This window comes from Zootoca vivipara, chromosome 1, assembly GCF_965207765.1.
Source record: "Zootoca vivipara chromosome 1, rZooViv2.hap1.1, whole genome shotgun sequence".
Lineage (NCBI taxonomy): Eukaryota > Metazoa > Chordata > Lepidosauria > Squamata > Lacertidae > Zootoca > Zootoca vivipara.
Genome location: NC_142582.1, coordinates 51532212 through 51555202, shown reverse-complemented (window position 1 = coordinate 51555202; position 22991 = coordinate 51532212). Strand labels below are relative to the sequence as shown.

Below are 22991 nucleotides of genomic sequence, written 5' to 3'. Positions count from 1 at the left end.
GTATTTAAGTCAGCCACTCCCACGTATCACCTTCCATTTTCTCCAAACGCTTTTTTAAAAAGTTTGTTACTTAAATAAAAAGTTTTCCCTTTATCTGTTCTGTTAATTGTGTAGCAATCCCAGCAAAAGAATGCATACATGTCAATGCATAGTCTCAAACATCTAAATGCAATTGTATTTTATCCTGAAAAGTAGCTAATTTTTACAAATGCAAACGGACAATGGCAATGTTGCTGAGTGCTGCAGAGGCTTAAGAGAGTTGGGCTGTGTTGCCTAGGTTCAACCCTCACCTCTGAAAAAAACCACGAGGCTCATTGGGTGACCCGAGGCAGTCACTACTTCAATAAGAGGACAAAATGAGAGTGGTGGCATCCTCTATCCCTATGCTACTTGGAGAAAAGGAAGAATATAAATCAGAGTGGGGAGGAACCTGTAGGCATCCAAACGTTGGGTTCCACCTCCCATCAGTGTAAGTGACAGCCTTGGTAATAGCCCAACAGGTCCCATCGCTGACACTCAAGTATATATATTTTTAAGGGGTGATTCTTGTCCTCTTTTGAACCGCCATTGCCCATACCCTCTTCTTGTGCACTCAATTTTGCTCAAGCTTGGATGCAACGAACCCTGAAAATGAAGTTTTAACTCTTTTTGACTGTTAAGCAATGTCCGGGGCTGTAATCGGAGCCTCGTGAGACCCATGAGGAGTAGGTGCATCTGGGGCTGCCTTGCAAGTACGGTAGCTACTTTGGCGATCACTCGTAGCCGAATAACATTGTCTTCCATAAACAGTTTTAACAATGAGTCCATAAGTGACTGTGGAGGCCAATTCTGGATCCGCACGTCCTTCTGAGGGGGGGACATTGGTTTCCGGGCAGGAGTTGATCGCGGTGTGGATTTGCCAAGCGGCGTGCCTTCCTCTTAGCACTTTTCTCCCTTGCGTCCTGAGTTTGGGTGTCTTGAAAGCCTATGACACCTTTGGTAAAGGCTGTTCTTCAACTGGAGCGCTCCCAGGCAAGTGTTTCCCAATTGTCGGTGTTTATACTGCACTTTTTAATATTTAAGACAGTCTTCTTTTGTTGACCACCAGCATTACGATTTCCATTTTTAAATTCGGAATAGAGTACAGTAGTTGCTTTGGAAGGATGCCGAAGGGATGCGCTAAGAAATGTCTCAGCGGCGAGCGCCGCCCTCGCTCGCCTGCCCTCGCTCTGGGCCCTTGTCAGGGAAACAGACGTCGCGCCTGGCAAGGCGGGTGGGCGCAGGGCGCAGGCCCCGCCCCGGCATCCCGACACCCTTTGCGCCCCGCCCCACCCTCGGCGGACAGGCAGGCCCAGGCGCCGCTCGCTTCTCTCCGCCTCGTCCGGCGTCTTCTCTCTCCCTTCTCTGGCGGCGCCTCCTTCGCGCGGAGTGAGGCTCGGAGCAGCTGCCATGGGGAAGAAGTCGCGGGCGGCGCCAGCCGGGCGCAGGCCTATCCTCCAGCTGTCGCCGCCTGGGCCTCGCGGAGGCCGGGAAGAAGCGGCACCGGGCGATGGGGACTCGGCGTCGGAAGCGGGTGAGGGCGCAGGCAGACAGGCAGGCAGGCCGCGCGGCCTAGGCGCTTGGCGGGGGGCTTCGTATCCCTTCGGGGCTTCCGCTGAAAGAGATACTAGGCCTTGTGACGCTCATTGGGGCGCTTCCCCACCGCGAGAGCACAGGGCTTTTGGGGGGGGCGCTTAAGTTTATAAGGCCTGCCTGTCAGCCCCCCTCCCACCCCCGGCGCCTTCGCCGCAGTAGTTTAGTCTCTGTGGTTGATCGTGTCACCCGGGTGTGTCCGGCTTGCCGCCTTCTGGTCCCGTTCCTTGCACTGGCGCATCGTTTCCACTCTGTCAACACCATTGTCCTAGTCCTCGTTGTTTATCTTACGAGGTTCCCAAGGGCTCTTTCCATTCTTAATCTCGGTCGCCCTTCCCACTATTGAATGAGCTGGGCCGTTGCATTTGCCCATTTTGCAGACGGGAAGCCTGAGTCTGAGAGATCCTAACTTGTTCCAGGCCTCCTAGTCGGTTTGCCTGGTTTGTTGGTACTCACTGTGCTTCCTCAGACCCCGCCCCCCTTTCCCGGGCTCTTGTTGTTCGATACGTTTAGCTTAATTCTATTGTCCCTTTAATCTAGTTAGCAAAAGCTGTGTAAATAAATAAAGCTGAAATCCTGTGCGTGCTTACCTGGAAGTTAGCATCATTGAGCACAATGGAATTAAACTTCCAGATAAATTCCCATAGGATTGTGCTGTATTTCTAGTCATGACCCTCTCGTTCTCCAAGGTGATGATTGCTCTATCCCAGAGGTCGGCAACCTCCGGCCCACGTAGTTTAACCGGCCCACAAGCCGCCTGCTCGGCAAATCCCCTGCGTGCTGCGCTAAACTGGTGCGGCACGGGGACTCACAGAGTGGTGCCGGAAATGGCATCTACGCATGCACAGATACCAGAAACCGAGTCTGCACATGCCCTGACGCCGAAAATCGCTTCTGTGCAGGTGCGATTTTCGGCTTTGGGGCATGCGCAGAAGCGATTTCCGGAATCGTACTGTGCATGTCCATGCATTTCCGGCCCACAGACGATTGTCCGTGGGAATGATCTGGCCCATGGCCGGCAAACCTTGCTGACCCCTGCTCTATCCTGTACACAAAATACCCACATAGATGCTTCCTTTTTTTCTCTTGATCCGGCCTGTGCCTGTGGGATTTGCCTACCGAACAGGAGACACAATGTTTGAGTTCCTGTTCAGTCTGCTGTTCTACCTAGACTGCTTGGTTCCTGTGCAACTTTAGCTTGGGCTGATGCTGCCATTTCAATAGGTATTAGTGTAGTGCTCTTGTGCATATTCGTATAGCAGGTTTATTGTGAGGGGTTTTGGTGTATGATGGAGGAGGATGCTGACTCCATGTTACTCCACTGCATTAGTGGGAAATCTCTGGTCCACAGGCTCAGTTAGGCCCACCAGATCCTTTCAGCCAAGCCACCCACCTGCCCTACATCTGATGTCTATTACATACAGAGCTTGGTTTAAAGGAGCTTTTCCTACAATATTCCTTGCACAGGCACTGGCTATCAATGGATTGTCAGAGCTTGGGAAATTCTGTGCACAGGTTGTACACAATCAGCTGTGAGCCTGCCAAGCATTATGCATAGTGCTCCACAAGGCTCAATGATCAGCTGATCATCACTAAACTATGTAGGCAAAAATGGGTCATCTGATGTAATTGTGATGCCTGGTGATTGACAGGTAGGCAGCCCCACCCACCTGTCAAATGTGGCCTGTGGAGTGGGTAGGAGAGGGAGTGATCTGGACAGGTGACTGGATGCATTTTCCTTTGTGCTCTACAGCAATCCTGGTACCAGTACAGTGTAGTATAGTTCATATTATGTACAACCCCTTAATCTTGGGTGTTCTTATTTTTATTTATGTAATATATACGGTATTGTATTTATATCTTGCCAACTTCCCAGGTGGCATTCCAGCCAAGCACTAACCAGACCCAGATGTGCTTTAGTATGTACCCTGTAGCTTCAGAATATGCTATGGGATATCTAAAATGGATGTTGTAGGCACGTATAGAAACATCCGCATCTTTATAGTTAAATCTGCATCTTTTAGCTTATTTATTTATTTGTTAAAATTTCTATTGTTATGCACCCCATTGCTATTTAGCCTGCAAGCTTAAATAGATTTATATTTGTTTCTGTTGGGGGTGTTGTTTTGTAAAGCACAATGTACACTGATTTGTGGGTGTAGACATTTATAAGTTTTCTTACCAACCCATCACCAGAAACACCCAGGGTTGGTTACAACAATATAATTATATACTGTAGTTATTAAAACAAAGTAAAATGTTTATGGTTATAAAACGTAGAACAGGAAAACTGTTCCAACCAAAACAGCATAGCTTCACCAAAAGAGGGGGGTGCCACAAAACAAGATAACTTTACTGTTAGAGCCTAGGGTGAAGTGGTGTGTTTTCAGCATATGGCAGAAACAATATGAGAAAAACCTCTGGGAAGCAAGTTCCACAGTTAGAGGCTGCCACAGGGAAAGCCCTCTCCTGGACTGTTATTCCCCACACTTCTGAGGGTAGCGGAACTTCCAAGAGAGCCCCCCTTGCTAATCTTAATATTCAGTATAGTCTGTTGGGAAGCTGCCTTTCAGGTATTTGGAGCCTAAGTCATTTAGGGCTTTAAACACCAATGTGAGCAGAATGTTTTGCAGCAGCCGTCCACAGAGAGTAGCTGCTATGCAAACAATGCTGGGAGGAACTGATAATATATTTTCCCAAGAGCGAAAGCCTATTTGAAAACTCTTTTAGGATTTTCCCAGGTGCATGTAAGAATGGTTTTCTTATTTATTTACTCTGCTTCATACCCTGCAATTTTTAGCCCTGAAGGCTTTCCAGGCAGCTTATGAATAAAAGCAGCAAATATAAAGCAGTGGACAACTGTAAAATTCCATAAAATACTTAGCAGAAAAATACATTACAGTATAAAAACAGTATAGCATTACTATTCAAAAAGCTTAATAAAGAACCAGGTTTTCACTGCCTCAATGGTTTTCCTGAAGTGGGAATTCCAAATGATTGTGTTGAGCTGAAAAGGCCTTGTGAATTCTTGCTTATTTATTTGCTGTAACCTTTCTCTGATACTGATTTTATTTATCTGTCTGTAAGGGTATTTATGGGACACAGGTGGTGCTGTGGGTTAAACCACTGAGCCTAGGGCTTGCTGATCAGAAGGTCAGCGGTTCGAATCCCCGTGATGGGGTGAGCTCCCGTTGCTTGGTCTCAGCTCCTGCGGCGGTTCGAATCCCTGCAATGAGGTGAGCTCCCATTGCTTGGTCCCAGCACCTGCCAAGCTAGGAGTTCGAAAGCACGTCAAAGTGCAAGTAGATAAGCATCTTTGTCATGCTGGCCACATGACCTGGAAGCTGTACTCCGGTTCCCTTGGCCAATAACACGAGATGAGCGCTGCAACCCCAGAGTCGGTCACAACTGAACCTAATGGTCAGGGGTCCCTTTACCTTTTAAGGGTATTTATAAACCAGTAACTCATAAGAAAAATGTCAAGTTGATTGTGTTAAAACCCAGCTAATGGGGTCCAGAAGGAAGGACTTGCTGTTTTGTAGGGTAGGGGGTAAGGGGATGAATTAGACGAATAGAATCAGATGAGTGATTTTGTTCTGTAGTAGCACATTTAAGGTCAGGCACAATAATTAAAACACTACATTGAATTTGTGTCTTCTCACTTGCAACAGCACAGGAATTACCAAGGTGGAATGTCTTAACACTCAGGCAACCAGGTTCTACATAGCGTTCAGTAACAATGATTACTCTAACTGGGGGCAAAGATTGTGCTTTCCCACAATAAAGTGTTGTGACTCAAGTGCTATGAAAATGAGAGAAGGTGACTAGATGTCGTGCAGCTGTTTATATATTGCACAGTAAAATTAATCTTCTGGCAAGTTGCTAAGAAATTATTAGAGTGGTGTAAAGATGCCTCTACCAAAAATGATGTTATGATTGTAATTGGCCAAAACTGAAGATATAGTTTTGCTCTTTCTAGCAGCATGCTGCTGTCTCTAAAACTGATTAAAAGCAATAAAAAGCTAATTAGCATAGGGGCTTGTGCCTTAAATAGAGTGTTTCCCTATATCTATATCTATATCTCATTCCAGTGTGTCTTAAGTATTTTTCCCTATCCCCTGGGATTGCTAGTTAAATAGGTATACTAATTACTCTCTTTAAATGTTGCTTTTGTTTTCGTTATGGTAGAATTTTTGCTATTCAAATTATGGCAAATATCTAACGGTGTTGTATTTACTGTCATATGTTGCTGCTGTAGAACTGAATTTTTGAACTTGTGCTACCTTTGTTTTAGTTTTTAAAATTTTGTATTTAATGCTTATTTTAACAATTAAATGCTGTTAGCCACTTTTAGAGGTTTGTTTTGAATTGAAAAATACAAGTGGGGGCCCACAGCAACTAGTGTAGTGCTTTATTCAGTTCAATAAACAAATTGCTGATTTAAAGTTTTTTAAATTAGTTAATGAATTTGTAAGGGGGAACTTTAATTGCTGGACCTGTGGGATAAAAGTAGGGCTTTGTTTTTGGAAGTTTTTTGATTCACAAATGTTACAGTAATAGAAAATTTAAAATAAAGTGTTACGGGTGGCCTTTCTAAGAATGGTTGTATTCAGATCATCATATCTTAGTTTAGTGAGCTGAGATATAAAGAAAGCTTTTGCCCACTCCTGTGACCCTTTTTCTACTCTCTTCATGGTATGAGCAAACCAAGAAGGCATCAGCTATAGTTTCCAATTTTATCTGTTTCTTTGCATTTGATTTTTCCAGACGAATTTGAAGTGACTGAAGAGGCTCCAAGGACAGCCCCAAACCCGCCTCAAGCTAGCATGCCTCTTGGGCCTGTAGCTGTCAAACCAACAGGTAGTATACCTTTCTCAATTCCCCATTTAATACTAACTTAACCTGCAGTTACAAAGGTCAAGTTATTGGTATACAGTGGATGTGTACCAATCTTAAGAACAATGTGAAAGCAACAAACAAATCCTTGTGAGAGAAGGATACTGTCATGGACTAGCTGGATGCAGAGCCATGGTGGGAGGCACCAGCTGGGGAACCCCCAGGGGAAGAAGGCTCAGAGCCTTCTTGGTGGTGGGACAATGACGAGTGGTCTGAGGGAGAAAAGGGAGCAGACTGAGAAGAGGAGGTGTCGGAAGCTGAAGAGGCAGCAGGGTTTAGTGAGCAGGAAGAGGCTGTGGCAGAGTGCAGTTCAGACTCAGAGGCAGGAAAGGAGGGGGACCAGGAGACAGAGATGAGGCAGGCTGCTGAAGAATGCAGGCAGTTTCCCCTGCCTGCTGCAAGCAGCTCCCTTCCCCCTTGGTCTCCCAGAACATGCAGAGAATTTAGGAAAGCAGAGCAACGAGAGATAAGATGATGAAGCTTTAGGCTGCTGGGGAAGGAAGTGGGAGGAGGAACTTTAGAGAGCGGTGGGAAGACAGATCCTCAATCCTCGCAACTGCTTCATTGGGGCAAGACTTACTGGAAAGGGTAGCTGTGACCACAAGGACTGAATTTTTTTTGTTACTTTCAATAGAGTTAACTTCACTGACATAATTTGCTATACTGTTTTATTGCTGACCTCTGCCTGACAGATGCCTTTAGAGTTGTTTATTAACAGACATTTTGTCTTGTGTTTTACCTTAGAAATATCAGGGGTGCTTTACTGTGGCTTGTTGCTCATTTTTACAGGGGGCTGATTGGATTTAGAGATTACAGCTAACATTGTTGTTGTTTAGTCGTAGCTCAGTTGGTTAGAGCTTGGTGCTGATTATGCCAAGGTTGCAGGTTTGATCCCCTTATGGGACAACAGCATATTGCAGCCGGTTGGACTATATGATCCTCAAGGTCCCTTCCAACTCTGTGATTCTATGTTGACTCTTCGTGACCCCATGGACCAAAGTACGCCAGGCACTCCTGTTTTCCACTGCCTCCCGCAGTTTGGTCAAACTCATGTTGGTAGCTTCGAGAACACTGTCCAACAATCTTGTCCTCTGTTGTCCCCTTCTTCTTGTGCCCTCAATCTTTCCCAGCATCAGGGTCTTTTCCAGGGAGTCTTCTCTTCTCATGAGGTGGCCAAAGTATTGGATCTGTCCTTCCAGTGCTTCAGGATCTGTCCTTCCAGTGAGCACTCAGGGCTGATTTCCTAATATAGAAGGTTGTAACTATTAAGAATATTGGCCTCATTGCCATCTTTAATATGAAAAAAAACTCAGTCTACTTATGTTTGACTGAACTTGTCATTTTAGGACTATGGGACTACTGCCTGCTTTTTCAGATTTTTCCATGCAACCATTCATTGAAAATTGGGGCAGATGAGCTGTTTATTCTTACAAGAAAAACCTGGGAATCATCTTTCCAGTGTTTATTTCACATACTAGTGATAAAGCAAAGACAACAGGACTGGCTTTTGTGGATAAAAAAGAATTTTGACACTAGTGCAAGGCACTCTGATGTATCTGACAGATAATGTATTCTGTGCAGTGAGGTGAAACTTGGGAAAGCAACACTAGTGCCAGTGTCTGCAAGACTGGTTGTATCCAACTTTGCTGTTCCAGTAGCACAGCTGACTTCCACTTGCACAATGAAACTTTCTCCTCCTATCCCCTACATCGTCAAAAACTGGAGGACTCTCTGGAGCAAATTTTCAGGGCTTGGCCTTTTGGCTAAGATCACGTGTAGGTTATTTTAATAAATTATCTCAGTTATGGTCACATTGACTTTTTGTTCTAGGTGGCTTATGTTTACTTGGTGCTTATGAAGACAGCGATGAAGAAGACAGTGAGATGTCTGAGAAACCAGCACAGTCTACAGATGCAAATGGCAACAACTCAACAGACATTGACAGTACCCTGGCCAACTTCCTAGCGGTTAGTAGGAATTGTGTTTTGGTTCATTAAATAATTAATCCTGTTGTTTCAACGTGGGTAGAATATACAGATATTCACAGCAATACATTACAATTTCCATGAAAATGTGTACAACATTAGACTGATGGATAGATGTTTTAAATCTTTGATGTATGAGTTGAACAATTTCTCTTTCTACGTTATTGATAAATATTTAAATGCTCTTAATTTTTTCAGTCAAATGATGTCTTGTTTTATCTTATTTGTATTTTTAAAGGAAATAGATGCAATTACAGCACCTTCACAGCCTGCTGCAAACACTGTTCCCGCCACTGCTCCACCTCCAACTCCTCCACGCCCAGAACCCAAGGAGTCTGCTTCCAGTCAAGTTTTGGCAACTGCAAATGGAACAGACCAGGTGGCTGAGTGGCAGTATGACACTCAGTGTTCCCTGTCAGGAGGTGAGCTCCATGTAATAGCTTGTATACTAGAGGCATTGCAAAGGTAGATATTCCATGAATTCCCATGTCTTATCTATTTAACTGAAAGTAATTTGGTTGTGGTGTGAAGATGAAAGTTGGGAGCCTTTTCTGGCTAATCTGTCCAGGTCTATGCCTTCAAAGGACTATTAAAGGCAGCTGCTGAATGTTGGGTGGGATAACAATTGAGAGTGATGAGAGAAGATATAATTGCCATCTTCTCTAGGTACATAGAGCAGAGCTGAGGATACTCAGATTGGAGAGGATGTTCACTGAAGTCTTGCTTTCTTCCTATAGTTGGAGTGGAAATGGGAGACTGGCAAGAAGTTTGGGATGAAAACACAGGCTGCTATTATTACTGGAATACTCAGACTAATGAGGTTACCTGGGAGCTGCCCCAGTACCTTGCAACACAAGTTCAGGGCATCGAGCATTACCAGCACAGGTAAGAATGGCACTGAAGAGGAGACTGAATTGATGCTCCTTGAGTTTCCCTTGCTGAATTTGCTTTTCTCTTAGTTCTGTGACAGAGGCTGAAGAAAACTGCCAAGTGGTTGCAGACCTAAGCTCCCAGGGAAAATGTGGTGTTGCTACAGCTGCTAGCAGTGCTGGACGTAGGGCGGCTCTTGTGAAGCGTGAATTGAAGAAGGTTAGTATTTGCCTGACTGGCTTGAAATACTTGTTTTTTAATGAAAATTTAAGAATAAAGAACAGCAACCCCACTTTCTCTATTATATTTGTTTTGTACTGTGTAGGCATCTGATTTATTTTTCCAGATGGCAAGATAGTAAGAATGAACTGCATGCACTTTAGAGCAAGAATTCTTGTGCAGAGCATGTTCACAGCATAAGTCATATTATCAGGGTTTTATAAATAAATTATAGACAGATCTGTCTTGTTGCATATGGATAATTCAAAAGAGTCATAAAAGCATGGGAGGGATTGGATAGCTCAGTGTTTCTCAACCAGTGTGCCTCCAGATGTTTTGGGACTACAACTCCCATCATCCCTAGCTAGCAAGACCAGTGGTCAGGAATGATGGGAGTTGTAGTCCCAAAACATCTGGAGGCACACTGGTTGAGAAACACTGGGATAGCTCAGTCCAAGAGCACAGAGTTTGCATGTATAAGTTCCTCGATTAGTTTCTGGCATTTCTATTTAAAAGGATTTCAATTACGAAGTCTGGAAAACAGGACCTTTATGATCTGAGCAATTCTCATCACCTGCTCATTGGAAGCTCTGATTCCAGGGCCTTTGTTAAATGCTGGGCACACACACTAACAAACTTTGCAGAATGAGAACTAGAAACCTGTTGTTTTGTTTTGTTTTGTTTTTGAAGTAGGTTATTAGTGTTCCCTGTGACTGACTCCAGGAAGCTAATGATTTGTTGCAAAATCATATTGCCTTCACAGGAAGTGAATGAAGGTATCCAGGCCCTTTCAAGTAACGAGGAAGAGAAAAAGGGAGTGGCTGCAACACTGCTGGCTCCACTACTTCCTGAGGTGGTGAAGGAGGAAGAGGAGCGCTGGAGGCGGAAGGTTATCTGTAAGGAGGAGGTGGATCCATTGGTGGAAGATGATGTGGCACCAGAGCAAGTAGCAACTGTTGCTGATCAGCAACTGGAAGGCAACCGAGATATTGGGGAAGACCCTTCTCAGGAGGACCTGTGTAGTGTGGTGCAATCAGGGGAGAGTGCAGAGGAGGAAGAGGAGCAGGATACTCTTGAGCTAGAAATGGTATTGGAGAGGAAGAAGGTAGGTCATTTGCAGTGAAGTTGTGGGAACTCTTCTATGAGCAATTTGCCTCTCTCTCTGCTGTCGATTTGATAAATGGTCCACCATTGAAACTTCACTGAGGGCTATGCAGGATTTTTTAACAAATCAATGAAATGATGCAGAAATTTTGAGAACAGCAGGGGGCAAGGCATGTTGTTTCCTTCAACAGTCATTAGCTGTCTTAAGGAGGTGTTGCCTTTTCTAGTCACAACGTATTGTGGTTTGAGTAGTGTAACCCTTTGAGAAGACATACTTTTTATATTGTGTGTGTGTGTGTGTGTGTTTTTGTTTCTCTTTCCGAGGTAGTGTCTGGCCTGCCGTTGGTCTTTAATTTAGATTGATCAATTGCAGTTATGCACCACCTTTCTGCCAAAGCATTCAAAGTAGTTTTAAAATACTTAAACAAATGAATTATATAAAATGTAAAGTTGGTCCTGCGGTGGGGAGTGGACAGCTCAACTGGAGTAGGCCCTGATCCTATCTTTGCTTGCCTGCCTCCTCATCTTGATTCTTCCTTTTCAATATATGACGGTTTAAGAAAGGTGCACAAGTAGAAATCCTACATCTGCAACCTCTTAAAACTATACAAGCAGCCTGAGTTTGTCTCTAAACAAGTGCAGGCTCTGGGCAGGAGGAACCTTTGCATTTAACAGGATAACTTCATGAAAAAGATAAATGTCTTATTTTTCTGCAATGCTGAAGCCTACTGCCTCTGAAGTAATCTCTGTCCAGAGAAGTTGTACTAGCTGTGTAAAATAGAAGGGGGAGAATCGACATGTAGACAAATGCAGAGGAATAGGAAGAGAAACAGATAAGTTGTTCCTCAGCACTGAAATAATGTTTTGCTTTATAGGCAGAGCTACGTGCTTTAGAAGAAGGTGATGGGAGTATTTCGGGTTCCAGTCCACTTTCTGATGGAAGTCAGTCAGAGTTAGCACGACGTTTGCTACCCAACCAAGGAAAATGGAAGCTCTTTGGGGTTGCCAGCCCAGAATCTACCAGCCGAGGATCTAGCAAGACAGGTCAAGAGAGTCCTGAACCTGGACAAGCAGGTAAGAGTCTCCTGCTTAGGACCCTTTTTGGCTCTTCAGTTATTTCTAGTGCTACTAAGGAGGGAAACTATTGGTGGAATTTAGCATTGCACTATTATGAACATTCTGTTTGTGCAACCATTTCAGCTTGTTAGATGGAACAATCCCTCCTCTCCTCCCCCTGTGTGCTGTTTTGCACGTTCTCCAGAGCCCCGTCCCTGAGCCAATTTGAGGGGACAAGGGGGAGAGGGAAGCCTCGTTGCATGAGCAAAAACCCTTGCCCAGAGCTTCTGCTGATGGGCTCCTTAGTTTAATCCCACCCTTAAGTTTTTTAAGGGGGTATTAGGTGTGTCTCCCCAAGATTGAGGTAGGAAGATATTGGTCACACCAATAATTCCAATCCAGTGTCTGAAATGGTCTCCTCTTGTGTTAAAGAAAAAAATAATACAACATACCGGTAGTAGGTTGAAAAGGCAGGATTCTCCTCCCCACCTTTACCTAAGTAAGTTGCCTATCATTCATTTTATCTATGCCAGTCCATTGTAAAAGGGAAGATATACTGGGCACTAAATGGAGAATGACTTACAAACACTCCCCACCCCCTCTTGTTTTCTGTTCAGCAGTGAAAGAAGAGCCAGAGGTGGCTGAGCAGAACTCTGACAATGAGCCAGACACAGAGGAATTGCAAGACAAAGGGAAAACACAAGGGACTTTCAAAGCAGAAGATGAGGAGCAGGACTTAAAGGTATGTGGGTTTATGGTTCTGCTGTGAAAGCTAAGCAGTATTACTTGAGGCAGTTCACACAGTTCCAAATGTCTTCAAATTGAGTTGGCTTCTGTTCTGTCTCCTTTTTACTTTATCTTTTCTTCAGTCAGTTGAAATTGCCACACAGGGATTGGTCCTTTTCATGGCATGATTAGGTGGTGCTGCGCCGATTGGAGATACCTAAAGTATGCAATTGAATATGGACTGTCTGGAATTTGAGCACACAATGAATGTGTACACATGAAGTTTGTAGTTCAACTCAGTTTGAAACTGCCACCCTTCTTGTGGGTTATATTGGCCTTTAGATCCCTATCAGACTTCAAAGCTGTGTAGCTTTATTGTGCAGAGTAGTTTTGAAATTCTTCTAGGTTATTATTCCGTAGGGGTGCTTCTGATACTGCTTTTTAGTGACGTGTGTCAGGTATTACTAGCTAATAATGTATTTCTTGATGGGAATTTGGAAAGTGTGGCACTTAAATGCAGTTGTTAATGTCTGTCAGAAATATTTAGTTGGAAATAACATTCAGCCATTCAGTTCTTTGTGTGTTCCCTGTACCTATTATCCCTGTATTAAGTGTTGCTGTTTAGAAGATGTTGACACTGGGAAATGGGATAGTCTCTTCTTGTGTGAGAATAAATTGAAAATTGTTGCATTGGCCATAAGGATTTTCCATGTGTAACACTTGAGTTAAAGGTAGAGAAAATATTAGATAGCCTCAACGTATTCCCGCAAAATGGCTGCTAATGCTGTGGGTAGAGCATACTTTCAGAATTTGGCACATTTTTTTGCCAATTGTAAGTCACTGGTCTGATCACACCTCTTTTTGTTAAAACAGATGGTGTCTTGTACACTTCAGCATGGCAATTGCCTTGTGCATTGTGACTAGCACAAAATTATTGACCCCTTGCTTGCTTTACTTCTGGCAGTTTCAGATTGGAGAGCTGGCCAACATGTTGATAAGCAAGCTGGAGTTCTTGGGCATCAGTAGACAATCCATCTCTAACTTCCACATGCTACTGTTGCAGACTGAGGTAACAAAAGTTTACCTTTTATTGAAAATTAATCATAGGGAGCCAAACAACTGGCAGCATTGCAGTGTGATAGGAATCTAGGAAGTTTTAAGTATTATGCATGGATAACAGGCTTCCTCTTCCTCGTTCCTTCCCGCTCCCTCCCCCTTGGCCCCCAAGCGGAATGCTTTAGTCTAGTAACGTATCTGAGGCTTTCTTGATCTATATGTAGTTCTCATCATGTTCTCTGTCATTAGTGCTGACTCTTGTATTAGTGCTTCTAACATTGGGTGAGATTCATCTAACCAGTCTGATTTTTTCCTTGTGCAACTGGGCTTCCCAGCCCTCTCCCTTGCATGTCCCCTGTGCCCCCCAAAATTGGCACAGGGGGGGGGGTCTGTAGAACCCACAGAATAGCATACATTGGGGTAGGAGAGGAGGAGATGGTTCCATCTGGCAGGCTGTCATGTGTGTGCAAATACAACAACTGACATTGAATTCCACCCACTGTGTAGAACTGCAAAGTTCAGTGGAAAGTGATATGCATGAGGCCAATTGTCTCTACATGTTTTTCATTATTTTCCTTTGCCTGCTTGGTATAGACCCGTATTGCAGACTGGCGGGAAGGAGCTCTCCAAGGAAACTACCTCAAACGCAAATTGCAAGATGCAGCTGAACAGCTAAAACAGTATGAAATAAACGCCGCCCCTAAAGGCTGGTCCTGCCACTGGGACAGGTACGCACTCTTCTCCCCTTTTCACCTTTCACCTTTGACATCTCAGACATGATTTGTGACCATCACCACCTGCCGACGTGCCGTCATCTGTCTGGAGACTGAGAGCAGCTGCACTTAGCGGTGCTGAGCGGGCAGAGAGCCTCTGGCACATACAGAGTTTCAGCCAGCCACAAAAATTGGAGAAATATAAAGTCTGTGTTAAGTGTGTTGAAATGGATTTGATTCCGCGATTGGACAGAGCTGGTGTTTACTCTTGAGTGTAAATGCGCTAAGGAGGGCGGGCTTGGGGGGTCGCGCATGCGAGAGCTCTGTGCACATTGCAGGATCTCAGGAACTCCGCTCCCAAGTAACGCCTGTGTCCTTATGGAAAGCTCCCTCACTGAGGATCTCAACGAAGAACAAGATAACTGTCTCCTGCCAGCAGGTCAGACCAAACTATTTCTTCTTATATTTGGCTTTCTTGATTATTTTTGTTTATTTGAAATCTTTGCTCTTTTGTTTTTCAGCTCCCAGATCCTCTCCCTCTCAGTAGCAATTCACTATGTCTGACACCAAGAGTATCATAAATGTGACTGCAGCAGTCCATGGGGGAGCAGCCATCTTTCATAAATTGGGCTGTTTCTCTTTTTGCTATTCTGGAAGGAAATGAATCCTGAGACTACCTAAAAATGCATCCTTGAACCTTTAATTGCACACCAGCCACAAGCTGCTTCAGTAACCCTCTACTTTTAGAGTGGAGGGTCAGGGCTGTGATCACAGAGCCAGCAGCGCAAACAGTTTGGAGTAAGCCCATTTTGCAAATCCTTCCTCAAAGCTGTTTGTTGCCTTTGTGAACAGCAGTCCTACTGTAAGAGGTTCTTCCTGTGAGAGCACTCCGCTGTCGCGGGAGAGGACTATATCATTGTGTCAGTGCAGGGGCGAGAGCATAAAACCTTGTTTTCTTTCTTGTGATTTAGGGATCATAGACGCTATTTCTATGTTAACGAACAATCAGGCGAATCCCAATGGGAGTTCCCAGATGGGGAGGAGGAAGAGGAGGGGCAAATCCTAGAGAATAAAATGGAAGCTCTTCCTAAACAAGGACTAAAGGAGAAAATGGAGTCTGGTGCAGAATCGTCTGATAATACTACAGGTACTGGACCTTGAGGGTTTGCTAAAAGAAAGTTAGCCCAATTTGGAATAATGTTTTTAAGAAGGTAGGCTCCTTGTTTTTACTTCTCGTAAGTATATTCAATGCCCAAAGGCAGTTGCTCAGAAATCCTTCTTTGTATTGCAGTATTCAGCCAGGTGGAGATGAACTGAAATTAGTGCATTACTTGCAAAACATTTTTCTGTACTATGATGGGGAACCTGCTGGCCTCCAGGTGTTAAGTGCCCATCAGCCACAGCCAGCAAGCCCTGTGGTCATGTGTTAGGACCTGTGGCCCTGTGTTTAGCAATATTCCTAGTGCCACAAGTTCCTCACTCTCATCTTTATCCAACTTTAGAGATATCTCTGCCAATTGTTATGCATGTGGTTCATATAGCATACCCGCTATGCCATATTGACATGGGAAGTATAATTTCTTTCTGCTTGTATTGTTTTTCCAATTTGGTTTTTAAAATTGGGGGCTGGTTAGTAGGATCATTATAATACTTTCCCAAGGAAGTTTGTCTCCTGTGAAAGAAGCATAACAGGTGGAAGGAAAGTTATAAGATGGGTGAATAGTTCTTGCAGGTATGGGGTAATTAAAAAAACCCTACATGTTCTATTTTTTTTTCCCTTTTCATTTTAGGGTCTCTTCTTAAAGAGCCTCTTTCTAGTCAAGCTGCAGCTACCTCTCTTGTGCCTCTCAGTCCATTTTGGACTGTGCTTCAGCCCTCTGTCCCTGTACTTCAGCCCCCTTTACCTTTGGAAATGCCACCACCGCCACCCCCTCCTCCAGAGTCACCCCCTCCGCCACCACCACCGCCACCACCACCAGGGGAAGATGGGGAAATACAGGAAGTAGAGATGGAGGATGACGGAGATGAGGAACCACCAGCACCAGGAACAGAGGAAGATGCTGTACTGAAACCTCTTATCCGACCAGCGGTTGCCAACAGCCAAGTAAGTTAGTGCATATGGACCCTCTAGCAGTTCTATAAAAGCTAGTATCAGGCATGGATTGTATGCAGTTTTGACCTGTGAATCTTCTGCTGAATTCTTGTGTTTTATATTGTAAAACCATCTTGCCCTCTTTGCCGCCTGTAGCATAAACTTTCCACTACAATCTTCTATAGCAGTCGGTAAATGAAAAGTAGTTTGTTTCTGCCATTAAAGTTTTGTGCCAAAGTCCCTTGTAAAATGTGTGTCAGAAAACGGATTTGTGTGACCCATATACAATATGGAAATAGAGGTGAAACTCAGAAAATTAGAATATCATTGAAAGTGCATTTATTTCAGTAATACAACTTATTATTATTTATTTTTCTTTTAATTTTTACAAATGCTTTCTTTTGGAAATTCCACAGTAATAAAACAAATAGTTACAATAAAACAAAAATAAACCTCGCTATTACATTTCATTAATTAGATTCCATTTATAATTGACCCGCCTAACGACAAATAATTACAGTAAAGGCTTGACATAGGCCTGACATATCTTGCTTTGCATATCATGCATCTATCTCATGTATTGATTTCACCTTTTAAGTTGCGTTACTGAAATAAATGCACTTTTCGATGATATTCTAATTTTCCGAGTTTCACCTGTACATGCTGTGATAGTGATGTTGCAAAGTGAGAAGCCAACAGAATGATTTCAGATAGAGGAAATGAATGTTGCTTTTTCACAAGAACTAAAATTGCCCATCAGATAATTTGCAGTGATTTGATTTGTTAGTGTAAAAGCTCCTACACATCCAAGACAATTTCCCTGAAACTACATGGAATTTTATAAGAAAAGACATGCATGTTCCAAAAATGTACAGAAGCTATTTAAAAGAACCAAACTAACTGACATCTGTCTGCTTCCAGGCCAGCTCTGAGACCAACGTATCTGCACCTCTCTCCACTAAATCTCTGAAGAGAAAAGCTTCTGAAATTAGTGCTGGACTGGTGCAACGAGCAGCAACCATTGGAAGCTGTCCAGTGCTTTACGGGCAGTCAGTCATAGGTGTGGGTGAGTAACATCCACATCCTTCTGCTTAGCTGCTTGATATCCCTGGTAAAGTGTTTTCGAAATAATTCCCATTTCCCCCCTTTGTGTATACAGGCCCTCAGACCCCAGGGGTGAGTTTGCAACAGAGTTACCTTGGAGTAACGCAGCCGGCACTCATGAACTATTCTGAGTGTAGTGTGCCTGTTGGTCTTTCTGCCAGCACCACACAGCCAGTTCCTACACAAGGAGCCGCTCCTGCCACTAGCACTACAGAACAGCTGCCACCACCTCCACCACCTCCTCCACTGTCTCCACCGCCACCCAAAACACTACCTCCAGAGAAGTCAAAAAAGCTTAGGAGAGCTGGTAAGGTGAGTATTTAAATTTGTACTTCCTGTCATTGTACATGCCAAAAACTGGACGAGCTTCGTACAGGTTGAAATGTATATTATTTTACTCTGCTAGACTTTAGAACTGATACATCTTGTATGACAATAGGTACGGAATGAGTAACTTGGCAGCTTCAAAACTGGAAGCTGATGGGATTTCAGAAACACATTAGAGAAGGAGGTGCTCTTTTTAGATTCTTGAGTCTACAAACTCCCCATATCACCTTGGAGATACCAAGCTGGTTCTGTTTGTTTTCTTTTGGGGGGGCCATTGTGGCTTTTGTGCTGGGATTTGTCCTCTGCTGGCCAGAACACTTTTTATGATCTACTCTAATGTGAGATTAAGCAAAAAGAATGGGCAAAATCATTGTTTTCCTTCCTGCCTTGCCTACCTTATCCCAAACGAGAGTGAGAATGAAGAGTTCACGGAGGCCTAACTCTAGTCACCAGGGTAACATGCTAAATATTTCCTCACAGAAAAAAAAAACAAAGACAAAGATGCCCTCTCTCGTAAAGAAGTGGCAGAGCATTCAGCGGGAACTGGATGAGGAAGAAAACTCCAGCTCAAGTGATGAGGATCGGGACGTGATCTCACAGAAGAGAATTGAGGAATGGAAACAGCAGCAGTTAATCAGGTATGAGAGAGACTGCAAGATACGGTCTGATAGCACCCCACTCCTTGCATCGCCCAGTGTGATTTGCTTTAGGTAAATGATTCCAGATTTCTGTGCAGTGTGAACTGTCAGCCCATGGTTGCTGGTTTAAGTGACTTGTGCCACTGCACGGTTTAGGTTGGTCTAATTGTAGCTGTTCCTTTTTAAAGGAAGATTGGAGAGTCTTGTCATGTTTTCAGGGGCACTGGGCAAAATTGAAGATGGGGAATGTAACACACGCAGAACAGTGGATATGGGGGTTTCAGTAGGCAACCTTGTAGGCTTAATTTCCAGAAGTCACAGCACAACCTTGGGGGAAATCTTGTATGTGAGGCAGAAGAGAAAGAAATATTATGTACTTGCAGCATTCGTTTAAAGAGTGAGTTTCCTCTTGCATATGAAGTGATTTATTAATTCTGTGACATTCCTTATATGCAGAATGGATTTAATGTGCTATATCATACTATGTATTGTTATAATAGTGAATGTGGGTGGTATGTAACACATCCCATCATTGCAAGGATTTATGTTTGCATAACAGAACTCCCCTCTTCCTCCCCCCATGTGCCTGCTAAATTTGTTCTAGGGTTCACTCAACCCTCCAGAAAGATTTGGAGAGGACAGGGACAGGAGGAAACATTTCCATTGTACAAACATAAATCTTGCACTGGCAAGACATGCTAGTTGGATACTGCACTTTGTAAGAGGGTATCGCATAAATATGAAAGCAAGTTCTTTGAGGGATCCGTTGCATTCACAAATGGGCACAGTCTGGAAAATAACTATTATCAGAAATCTTTATTTCTTTAAAATAAAAATAAAAAATCCTTCCAGTAGCACCTTAGAGAAGAACTAAGTTTGTTATAGTTATGAGCTTTCGTGTGCATGCACACTTCTTCAGATACACTGGCATTTGATGGCATACACAATGTTAGAAGATGAGCAATTAAATAGTCCTGAGATGGTATGTTTGATGTTGTTGGGGCCAGTGATGCTGTTGTCAAATGCCAACTAGTGCCCTTCAGCTCTATATTGGACAAACAGGCCAAACCCTACGCCAAAGGATAAATGGACATAAATCTGACATCAGGAATCACAAGACAGAGAAACCAGTAGGAGAACACTTCAATCTCCCAGGACATTCTATACAAGATCTCAAAGCAGCTGTTTTATTACAGAAAAATTTCAGAAACAGACTGGAAGAGAAGTTGCTGAATTGCAACTCATTACCAAGCTTAAAACCATGAAGAGACCTGGTATGAACAGAGACATAGGATTCCTATCTCATTATACATGATCAAGCTTTCTTTAGCACCTCAGGCCTTGCTTTTTCCTGCAGACCAATTGCAGTCGTTAACAGTCATCAACAGGTTTACCACTCCTATCAGCCCATCACCCATTCCCATCTCCCCCCCCCCCGATTATACATAAGGGTCTGGTGACTTCTGTTTCAGTGTACTGTATCTGAAGAAGTGTGCATGCACACGAAAGCTTATACCTATGACAAACTTAGTTGGTCTCTAAGGTGCTACTGGAATGATTTTTTATTTTTATTTTGACTGCGTCAGACCAACACGGCTACCTACCTGTAACTTGATTTCTTTAGTTCTCCCATTGCTGACTGACAATCCTAATGTTTTGTTCTTCACAGTGGTATGGCAGAGAGAAATGCAAATTTTGAGGCTTTGCCTGATGACTGGCGATCTCGACTCAAGAAGCGGAAAGCTACTTCAAGCACATGAGTCAACTTCATTGTTATTTTGTTTTTTAACCACACATGTACAGTTCAGAAACTTTTACTGTTGGATAAATGTAACTTTTTGAGGATACATATTTTTCAGTTGAACGACCTGACAGAGAAATTGCGTGGACTTGTGAATCCTTTTAGAGGTGTATTTGGCAAATAGGCTTATGAAATAATGAATAGGCTTGACCACTCCTGTCGTAAACTCCTCCTAATCCCAGTTCACACAAAGGTGGAATACCATTATGTCCAGTTCCTGGGTAGAGCTGGTACCATAATTTATTAATGCACTTTGTGGAGTTGGAAATGGAACCTGCCATTTTGACTCTTCCTTGCTAAGCCCAAAAGTGTTCTTCCACTTCCTGGAAATATTCCTACAAGATAATGACCATTTGCAATTGGGTATTACAGAACATGCAAATTAAAGATGCACATTCTTTTCACAACAGACACAGTTCTGCATGATTTGAACCCCTTGTTCCATTCCTAATGTTTGCCAGCACCTTGGATTTGGTAGCATTGCTCTTCTTGCTAGATTTCATAGAATCAATTCTTGTTTCTGTCCTAGAACCTGTATCAGACTAGCTATTTTTCCTGTAATGTTACCCTAGAATATAATTTTGGTGCTGTAACATGCTAATAGTTTCATTGGTGTGGCTATAGTGAGGTGGGACAGAAAGCAGTTTTCAGCCTCCTCCACTGAGCACTTGAGCACTGATTGGTGGGTTGGTCCTAATGCCTTCATTGGTGGGCAAAGAGAGGTAGGGGGTAGCTGGCTCAGCATGAGCCAGTCAGCAGCTGTGTGGCTGCACATTGCTGCATCAGCTGCTCCTTCTCTGAATGCTCACTGGTGAAGGCATGGGGTGGATATGTTCTCCCTTGCTCACTATCCAGCACTGTTCCCCATCTCAATAACTGCTGCTTGGTGGATGCGTACTAGAAGCCATTAGCAGTGAGGAGAGGGGAAATTAGCATTTCTCTGTTACTCAGTTCTGAGCCCCTCTTGTCAGGTTCCAGCAAAAGTAGGGTCTTGTCTACATTTAAAGCCAGGCTTAATATTTATCCAACCTGTCAAATGTATTACGTCTTTTCCCTTGTTTACTTTTTTTAAAAATGGAATCAAGTGGTATTGATTTTCTGTAAATGAAAGAAAAGGCAATTTATGGTTGAACGCTGTTTGTATTTCTCCAGTTTCTGGCTTTGTAAATTTGTACATATACATTAATAAAATCACTTTTTATACTTCAGAACCTTCCTTATTTTTTTTTACTCTATTGGCAGTATTAATTGTAAAGTTCAATGACATATGCTTGGGAATGTGATGTTACATACCACAGAGGTGGTTGGGGAATAAGGTAAAGGTAAAGGGACCCCTGACCATTAGGTCCAGTCGTGACCGACTCTGGGGTTGCGCGCTCATCTTGCATTATTGGCTGAGGGAGCCGGCGTATAGCTTCCAGGTCATGTGGCCAGCATGACAAAGCCACTTCTGGCGAACCAGAGCAGCACACGGAAACGCCGTTTACCTTCCCGCTGTAGCGGTTCCTATTTATCTACTTGCATTTTGACGTGCTTTCGAACTGCTAGGTTGGCAGGAGCTGGGACCAAGCAACGGGAGCTCACCCCGTCACAGGGATTCGAACTGCTGACCTTCTGATCAGCAAGCCCTAGGCTCAGTGGTTTAACCCACAGCGCCACCTGGGTCCCTTGGTTGGGGAATAGTTGATACCAAAAACATGCTACTGCTCTGCTCAGTAAAAACATAGAATTATAGAAATTAAATTCCCTGATTCCAATAATATTTTTAAAAGGGAGGGCAGTAGTAAACAGAAGGGATTTAAAGTTATCTGATGGAAGACTTTTTGAAGGCTTGTTTTTGTTTTGAAGGTGGCGCTGTGGGTTAAACCACAGAGCCTAGAGCTTGCTGATCAGAAGGTTGGCGATTTGAATCCCTGCGACGGGGTGAGCTCCCGTTCCTCAGTCCCAGCTCCTGCATGTCAAAGTGCAAGTAGATAAATAGGAAGGTACAGCGGGAAGGTAAACGGCATTTCCGTGCGCTGCTCTGGTTCGCCAGAAGCGGCTTTGTCATGCTGGCCGCATGACCCTGAAGCTGTCTGCGGACAAACGCTGGCTCCCTTGGCCTATAGAGCGAGATGAGCGCCGCAACCCCAGAGTCGGACACGACTGGACCTGATGGTCAGGGGGCCCTTTACCTTTAAACTTCGCATAGTCTAAACTTACAGACAGTCCTGTAAAGTAGATTAATGTTAACCCCATTTTTTAGATTGAGAGCTGAGGCTGAAAGAGAGTGGCTTGTCTAAGGTCCATCATTTCTAGAGCTCCCACTAGCTTTTGTTGGCAGGAAATTAGGAGTAGTCCTGGAGGACAGTGGCATACCAAGTAACTGACTCCCCACTCCCTGCATTCCATCTCTTTCTATTTTTCTGCTTAAAACTGTAGTTATGATAGCATGATGCTTAAATGTTGTGATTTTAATCACATAAATTGTTTCCTCTTTTTATCAAAAAGCATAGTGTACAAGTATACAAAGAAATTGATTTAAAATTCATTCTACTGTCATCTAACAACTAATTTCTTACAAGTTCATTTTTTAAAGGAAGGAAATAAACTTTTCAATAGAAGCTAACCCATAGGAAGAAAGGACTCCCAAGATTTTGTCAAAAAGTCCTGACTTTTTCGCTCATGCTGTCTGAATGCTCTTTTCTGTAATACAGCAGTTCAAACCTGGATGATTCTGTCTCAAGGGAAGGTAGTCTTTTTACAATTAGAAATACAATCTAACCATAATTGCTGCTCCTCACTTTAATCTAC

At 43.6% G+C, this 22991-nt stretch overlaps 1 protein-coding gene across 4 annotated transcripts; it reads left to right on the top strand.

Moving 5' to 3' along the window:
• Positions 1 to 1260: 1260 nt before the first annotated feature.
• Positions 1261 to 21409, top strand: FNBP4 (formin binding protein 4). Of its 4 annotated transcripts, none has more exons than XM_035126388.3 (17): positions 1261 to 1552; positions 6379 to 6471; positions 8338 to 8474; positions 8731 to 8914; positions 9230 to 9377; positions 9452 to 9581; positions 10345 to 10686; positions 11561 to 11759; positions 12359 to 12483; positions 13432 to 13536; positions 14118 to 14251; positions 15208 to 15383; positions 16027 to 16340; positions 17250 to 17394; positions 17488 to 17744; positions 18240 to 18397; positions 20067 to 21409. In XM_035126388.3, exons 1-17 carry the CDS (start codon positions 1429 to 1431, stop codon positions 20155 to 20157), a joined length of 2862 nt encoding a protein of 953 aa, XP_034982279.2. In that variant the 5' UTR covers positions 1261 to 1428; the 3' UTR covers positions 20158 to 21409. The 4 variants fall into 4 exon arrangements, with proteins under 4 accessions (XP_034982279.2, XP_034982288.2, XP_088519462.1 ...); XM_035126397.3 differs by having other exon boundaries at positions 1299 to 1552; positions 12362 to 12483; XM_088663336.1 differs by lacking the exon at positions 13432 to 13536 and having other exon boundaries at positions 1299 to 1552; positions 12362 to 12483.
• The last annotated feature ends 1582 nt before the right edge of the window (positions 21410 to 22991 follow it).

What these genes read in the sequence shown, in the direction of transcription:
- FNBP4 (XM_035126388.3), top strand. Translation starts at nt 1,429, where the DNA reads ATGGGGAAGAAGTCGCGGGCGGCGCCAGCCGGGCGCAGGCCTATCCTC. An exon ending in TCCTGAACCTGGACAAGCAG is followed by an intron (nt 11,760 to 12,358) that starts GTAAGAGTCTCC and finishes TTTTCTGTTCAG; the next exon opens with CAGTGAAAGAAGAGCCAGAG. An exon ending in GCAGTCAGTCATAGGTGTGG is followed by an intron (nt 17,395 to 17,487) that starts GTGAGTAACATC and finishes TTGTGTATACAG; the next exon opens with GCCCTCAGACCCCAGGGGTG.